The sequence below is a fragment of the Branchiostoma floridae genome, chromosome 17 (genome assembly GCF_000003815.2).
Source record: "Branchiostoma floridae strain S238N-H82 chromosome 17, Bfl_VNyyK, whole genome shotgun sequence".
Lineage (NCBI taxonomy): Eukaryota > Metazoa > Chordata > Leptocardii > Amphioxiformes > Branchiostomatidae > Branchiostoma > Branchiostoma floridae.
In genome coordinates this window covers 4,442,619-4,450,008 of record NC_049995.1, presented here as the reverse complement: position 1 = coordinate 4,450,008, position 7,390 = coordinate 4,442,619, and the positions used below count along the sequence as shown (strand labels likewise).

The following is a 7,390-nucleotide window of genomic DNA, read 5'->3' as shown; positions in this document are numbered from 1 at the left end:
CCCCCCCGAAACCCCTGGGCCGAACCCCCCCAGGGGACCCCCCCTACGGGTCACCTTATTCAGACAGCCAAACAATACCTCCATTCCTTATGGAGGTAATAAATCCGTCACTGATTTGTGTCCACTCTAGGTGCAGCATCAGCCAACACAGCTTATGTGGTCAGCTCGTTTGCCAACCATTCCCTGGAGGACATCGCCCAGGCTGCCCCGGGAGGCGTCCGCTGGTTCTACCTGATCCCGCAGAACGACCCCGGCCGTACAAAGGAACTGCTCCGGCGGGTGGAGAGCGCGGGATACTCGGGGATCTGGCTAACAGTGGACCAGCCTCGCTTCCAGTTCCAACAACGTCCGGAAAGTAATTTGGAGTCGGCTGCAAGCGTCATGAGGTATTGAACCAACCTTAACATTTATCTGCCAGGTCAAAGGTATCTGTTAAAATTTTCGAAAAGCAACTCTTATGTTAAGCAGTGCTGAAAATACCCACTTGCACACTCGTCAATGGGACCACATTTAGCTTGATGCAAGTTAATCTTAAACCCAGCTAGTGCAGTGCGCAACCTGAAATTGGGCAGTTTCATGCACTTTTACCCCAATCTACATGCATAATTAGCTTTTGTATTTATTTCTTAGTAATATAAAACATAAGTAGTTACATATAACTGAAAAAGATAATGGATAAATAGCGGATTTGAAGAAAGTAATAACTTGCGTGTGTGCAGGATTCCTGCGTCCAGGATTACTTCATTATGTTGTGTTAACTAGGATGTAGAGCTCTATTCTATACCTCTATTTTGTACTTTGTGTAATAGCTGTTGCCATACATTGTACTGTGTACAATGGTCGTGCAATAAAGTTCTTATCTATTATAGAAATAGCTAAACTTTCTTTCCAACACTGAATTAATATAGGGACTTACCCTAAATTTGTGAACAAGGTCGACGGAGTTGGCCGAAAATTTAGGGTAAGTCCCTATATTATATTAATTCAGTGTTGGAAAGAAAATTTAGCTATTTCTATAATGTATTCTACCAACACAGATGAACTTTCATGCTAAGTTCTTATCTACATTGTATAATCAAACTTTCTGTTATGCAACCCTCCAGGCTTCCTAATCTGACTTTTGAGGATGTGCCCGGCGATGCTAGCTCACAAGAGTTTACGACCTACTTGAGTGACAACGTGAGGCAGCCAATCACGTGGGAGGATGTGGTCTGGTTGAGGAAGAATACGCAGCTCAAAATCGTGCTGAAAGGAATTCTGACAGGTCTGTGAATGGACATTGATTTCAGCTCTTTTAGTTGCCTTTTGACTCTGTTTAAGAGTCTAATGTGTGAGTTGGTACATGTCTATGAGTTGGTACCCGTCTATGCAACATTTGACTGTATTTGGCTGTATAGAGAGAAATACAGCCAGGGCTACCCAACTAGCCGGAGTGTAACTTTCTGCCTTGAAGGTGAATACTACTGTAATCAAATAATTTGCCAACATTTTATCTTGTTTTTTCAGCTGAGGATGCTAAGGAAGCAGTAAGAGTAAGTGTTGACGGTATCTGTGTGTCCAACCATGGGGGTAGACAGCTGGACGGAGTACCTGCTACGGTAAGTCTTACATTGATGAAGGTTAGACATCTAGGTGATAAGATACGCCAAAAAGCAGTATATGATCGGATATGATTTTGGAAACGTTTCAGGCAGCCATCTGGTGTCTTTTGTTAGTGACACTGGAAAAATGTTGTTGGAGAGAGTTTTTGATATATTGTAGCTGCATGAGGATTGATTTGCAAAAGAGATCTAGTTGGAGAACAGGTTTGTCCTATCTTGACATTCTCACTGACATTCTCTTATGCCTATGCAATATAACTCTGAATAGGGCCTGGCTCTGCTTAAACAGTCGGAGGTTTCCTCTTTTGTGAGTATAGCCTCTGAACAGCTGTCAGCCAATCAGAGAATCGACTTTACCTAAAGAGAAAATTTGGGAACCTCTGACCAGAGTAAGTTAGAGACAGACAGAGAAAGAAGAGTAGTGGTCTTGTTGGACAGATTTGTTTGTTCATTGCAACTTCAATACCTAACCCACCCACCCCCAGATCGATGCCCTACCGGAGGTTGTCCGTGCGGTAGACGGTAAGGCGGAGGTTTACCTGGACGGAGGGGTCCGGACTGGGACAGACGTGCTGAAGGCCTTGGCGCTGGGGGCCAGATGTGTGTTCATCGGCAGACCCGCGCTCTGGGGACTCGCTTGTAATGTAGGTTTAAAAACAGTTGCCTTGATAATATGCAAACATACATATGGTAATGGTGAACGCTTAAGTGTGCAACTTTTCATCTGAAGGTCATCACAAATTAATTGTACACTTAGACAAATGTTATCTTTTCTTCCATTTCCATGACTGCATATGGCATCTTTATGTACTTGCTGTGTTGGCCATATAAATTTTATTCTTGTATACATTTAGAATGATGTTCATCTTTAAACTTTTGTGACCAGGACTTAGGCCAATAGAATTGAAAAGCTGGCAACTTCTCCTTGTAAAAAACAATACATATACCCAGCTACAGAAATAATGACCACTAGGCACTAAAAGGGTCTGAACAAAATTAGAACATGCCCAATGCAGCAAGTTTATACAATAATGGTCTCCTTTCATTTAGTGACATGTATCACTGTAGATTGATGTATGAAATTGACAAGATTCTGTTGTAGGGTGCAGAAGGAGTCCGTCAAGTTCTTGAGGTGTTGAAAGACCAGCTGAATCTGGCCATGGCACAGACAGGTATGTGGAAGTATGTACTCACAGCCATGTGGGGACTTTGACAGGAAGTTTGGTCAAAGGTCCCAAAAATTTCTAATTACTAGTATTTAATACCTATTGAAATTGCAGACCATGAAGTACATGGCAGCCAATGCAATACAGGCATGCTAGCTGATATTGGGTGCCAACACAGACATATACATTTACACTTCTCATAGATTACACATAATTAACTGAAATGGTTAACGTTACATATAATACTTTAAATGAAATAAGATTTTATAGATCTGTAGAATATCTCATTTCTTGTCTTTGAACCTGGGAAAAAATGTATCAGACAAAATCAGCAAGAAATTTACAATGATTGATAAAACAAGAAATATTTTACCCAGGTATGTGATCTTTGATTTCTTGTTTTCCATTGCAGGTTGCACCCAGATGTCTGACATCAAACCATCCCTGGTCATACACGAGTCTTACTACCTTCATGGTCGCCACTGTCACACAGGGACATGCAACAACTAACTGTGGGGAAAACTTTATCATCATCAGTCGATGTGCTTACACACAACAAGATTATACCGGCCCTTACAGGGTGACAAAAACTAACTACAAGACAGCGATACGCCAGGTCTTGCATTTGAGTGAATGGTGTAAATCACCATATGGCTGATATGAGACGGAGGTTCATCAGACCTCCATCCGGGTGATGTGTAGTGAGCTTAACTCTGTGTACTGAGCGTCTTCACGCAACATTGTCAATTTGTCTGACTCCTCATTTTTAATGAATCATAGCTCAGTTGGAAAGTGATCTGTTTTCTTTTTAATTTTGAGTGCAATATTCATTGGATTAGGTTTTTTTTTAGTATTGTTGGATATTAGTAATATATTATGCAAATGCCATGTATACACAAGTTGCAATAAGTTCTTCTGCTTCTTTCAAATGCACACATGAACATATGAATTAATATGTAAATCATTACATGAATGGAAAAGAGATTATAACAACAGAAACAAACGTTAACCTAGCAATGTTTCTATTGCCATTCTGCTACCAACTGCAAGGTGGCGCTGCAGTGTGATCAACTACAGTCATTATGATTTATCAATAAAACTGCTGTATATCATCAGGCACTTGTCATCAAGTATGTATTATAGTTAGATACAGGAGAATTCTGAATAAACAAATTATGCCATTCATAATCTATTTCCTGGAACAAGTTTTGTGTTTATTGCAGTACCGAACTAGATCTGTAGATGGCACTATTGTCTAGCAGTACTGCATATCTCCATCTACTAAGTACCTCCGTCGCTTTTGACACCGGGGGTCCCGTGTTTACAGAGACTCACACCTTGAGACTGTTAAAGAACCCACCACACTTATTGAACGGATTCCTCTGGAACAAAGAATATGTTGATATTGTAATCTAGATAGAAGAGAAGATGGACAGCATTTTGCAGTAGAATGTAGACTATAGAACAAAGATAGAGCTGAACTTTATAGACTGACAGAAGCTATGTTTCTCTAATTCATACTCATGACAGGGACAAAATCATATTCCTAATGAATTTAGACAAATCTTTGATAATATTTGTTACTACAAAATATTTTGTAGCTTTCCGTATCACAAAGAAGCTAGAAGAAGTCGACTACACTTGGTAGAATATGAATGTGTTGGTTGATATTGAATATATTTCATGTATCTGTCAACGATTGCCCTGTTACGACCTGTAATTTACACATGGGGTACTGTATATGTAAAAGATGTCCGTTTTGTATCTCAAACAGTACACTTCGTTGTTGATTGTACTATGTATGATTATGATACAAATACTCTATTTAGCTATATAGAAAGTAGATTCCCTCACTTTAGACATAGTAGTAGCACTGACAAATCCATATTCCTCGTGTAGTTTGACAAACCGAATCTTGCTTACCCCTTACAAACGTAGTACATTTTCACCGTTACCAAGAAGCGAGAAGAAGCCGAACAACTGTGCTAGATCTAGACTAGGTCATATTATTATGTATGCTCTGTCTATCAACTGACCTTTACTTTGATAGCTCGTTTCGGCAAAAATGTATAATCTTGATTGATTCATTCATGTCCGTACATTTCAATGGCCGCAAATGAGCCAATGAAACCTCCGAGTCAGATGTAAAGATTCTGACGGCTACCAGTCTTGAGTCAACTCTCTTTGACCTACAACCACACCCATTGGTCAGACAATATTGGCACGATTTACATATTAAGCACCAAACCGGTACGTCCACATTTCAGTTCTGGACAGCGTGTTCTGCGTTTGTCTGTATTCTTGAGGATCACAACCTACGCACAGGTATGTTCTTCTACTACTCTTAGGTCACATATAATCAACTTTTACTCTTAAAATAGTCTTACAGCCCATAAAGCTGGCACCTGAGAGATCGTTAGGGAGTCAAACGTCTGCACGTAATTCTATAAAAGAGCCCACTACACTTTAATATCGAGAAGAGGAAGGGGGGACCCTCTGTTCGTAGCAAAAGCGCGAGTCGTAACAAGGAGGTTGCCTTGGTCGTAGAAAAATCGTATTGCACTTCTTGAAGAAAAAAACTCTTAACCTCAGTTTGACTTTGAGGATGTCTTGTACGTAATTATTTTATATGCACTGTTACTACAATATTCTTCCAACAGTGACAGTTTTAAAGGCATAGGTACATACTTTTTAATTTTCGATGTCTTGCAGTACATTTTACGGAAAGATCTAGTTTCGTGAGGGCACGAGTACCTTTTTCCTCCCTTTTTTTCTTTCGCCTCTAGTTAACCTAAATTGTAGACCACTATTGCACATGCCATTAGAAACGATAGGGATCTGGAAAGTAAAAGATACAAATTTTTAACATTCGTTACTTACTTTCGTTTAATACTATTATTGTGTTGGCTGCGTCTATAGACTAGCTAGTTGGGCTAGACTTCCTTTTTGCAAACATGAGTCCAGGTATAAACTGCCAGGGAGAAGCCCAGTAGAAAAACACTTCGGTCTTTCACTCTGACATCTGCTTGGGAATGAAGAAAGTGGTTTCAGACAAGACGGGGCCCGTGGTGAAAAGAGAGTAGTCTGTAGGTGTGAAAATGCTCGGGGGCTCTCATTAGCGGGTCTGGCCTAGTTCGAGAGAGCCACTCCCTTTTCTTAGACAATTCTGGCAGTATTTGAATTACAAAAAAGAAACGGCACAACAACGTTTTCAGTGTGTTGTCGTTCGATTGTCTGTTTTTCTCAAAAAGAGAGTTGAACAAGCATATTTTTAACAACTACTCCCCAGTTACGTCTTTTATGAATCAATGTCCCAATTTCAGAAAATTAGTTTTTCATATAGGATTTCATATATCTATTGCAGTACCGAACTAGATCTCTAGGTAGCACTGTTGTCTAGCAGAACTGCATATCTCCATCAACCTCCGTCGGTTTTATGCAATCTGGAAAAGGGATGCCCAAATACAATTTTAGAGCTCTGAAAAAGTCACAGCCAGATAGATGAATATTACTTATGAATTCTATATGCGAAATAATATATTGCATAGACTGCAGTATTATCTAGAAAATTCTTTATTGTCTAATAGTGGGGAAAAGTCGAACTATTTTAGAGTTCTGAAAATATCACAGTCAGATAGCTGTATATATTCAGTCGGTTAATTCTTTATTGGAAATATTGATATTCTCTACTAGCTGTTCTTCGGTGCGTTTCATTTGCCTGCGTTCTTTCTCTCCGTTTCATCCTTTGCTTCCTGTAATTCCCCTTCGGGACGAGTAAATTTCAGGTTGCTGCTTTTGTTCCTTTTTTCACAATGAAGTTGTCTTGGCTAATTGGATAAATGAGTGGGTCGTAGACACAGCAGTCAAACTCTGTATACGTATACGTTTGTATTTATATTTGCCTATCTTTTCCATTATTACATGTATATCAAATACAGATTTTAATAACTGTAATAACTGCACATTGATGACCAGGTTCCGGTAATGATGGCGTACACACAACAAGCCAAGTGGGACGAAGAAGAAGACTACGAGCTTCTGGAGGGGGAACTGTCCGATGTGGATGACTTTGAGGTGACCGGAGACAGGCAACCTATCGAAGATATGGTGGCTTTCTTCAAGGAACGCGGCCACGAATATTCTGTCTACACGATCGACTGGACGAAAGGGGAAGTCATGTTCGTGAAGACAACGGAAGGTGCTGATCTGAGGCCATTCTCTTCATTCATGCAGGTGAGTCTGTGTGTGTAGTGTGTGCGTGTGTGTGTACATATGTGTGTGTACGTGTGCGTGTGTGTACGTGTATGTACTTGGGTGTGCGTGTGTACTTATGTGTGTACTTGCGTGTGTGTGTGTGTACTTGTGTGTATGTGTGGGTGGGTGGGTCCGTGTGTGTACTCATTACAAAACTAAACATGATGTTCTATCATCCGTCCTTCTCACTCCGATTCCGATTAGTCCCGGGCCGTCATGCAGTCATTTATTCCCCTGGCTGCCATTGGACGAAAGTTACCAGCCAATCACGATGCCTCTAGACCGCATTCGGCGATGTGATTGCCTGATAATAACATTACAAATACACAAGCGGCTGATTGGATCATGTGATGGGAGGCGGTTCGTTCT

The 7,390-nt window shown here is 40.5% G+C and overlaps 2 protein-coding genes across 2 annotated transcripts in view; both read left to right on the top strand.

Moving 5' to 3' along the window:
• Nucleotides 1-3,955, top strand: part of LOC118404147 (hydroxyacid oxidase 2-like) — a 4,594-nt gene extending 639 nt beyond the window's left edge. Inside the window, exons 2-7 of the mRNA XM_035803160.1 lie at nucleotides 131-386; nucleotides 1,104-1,264; nucleotides 1,507-1,598; nucleotides 2,087-2,245; nucleotides 2,704-2,773; nucleotides 3,180-3,955. Coding sequence (XP_035659053.1) covers nucleotides 131-386; nucleotides 1,104-1,264; nucleotides 1,507-1,598; nucleotides 2,087-2,245; nucleotides 2,704-2,773; nucleotides 3,180-3,277 — 836 coding nt within the window. The 3' untranslated portion in view covers nucleotides 3,278-3,955. The remainder of the gene's footprint in view (nucleotides 1-130; nucleotides 387-1,103; nucleotides 1,265-1,506; nucleotides 1,599-2,086; nucleotides 2,246-2,703; nucleotides 2,774-3,179) is intronic.
• A 1,074-nt stretch (nucleotides 3,956-5,029) lies between these two features.
• LOC118404145 overlaps nucleotides 5,030-7,390 on the top strand; it is a 5,674-nt gene continuing 3,313 nt past the window's right edge. Inside the window, exons 1-2 of the mRNA XM_035803158.1 lie at nucleotides 5,030-5,092; nucleotides 6,743-7,000. Of these exons, the coding sequence (XP_035659051.1) occupies nucleotides 6,752-7,000 (249 nt within the window). The 5' untranslated portion in view covers nucleotides 5,030-5,092; nucleotides 6,743-6,751. The remainder of the gene's footprint in view (nucleotides 5,093-6,742; nucleotides 7,001-7,390) is intronic.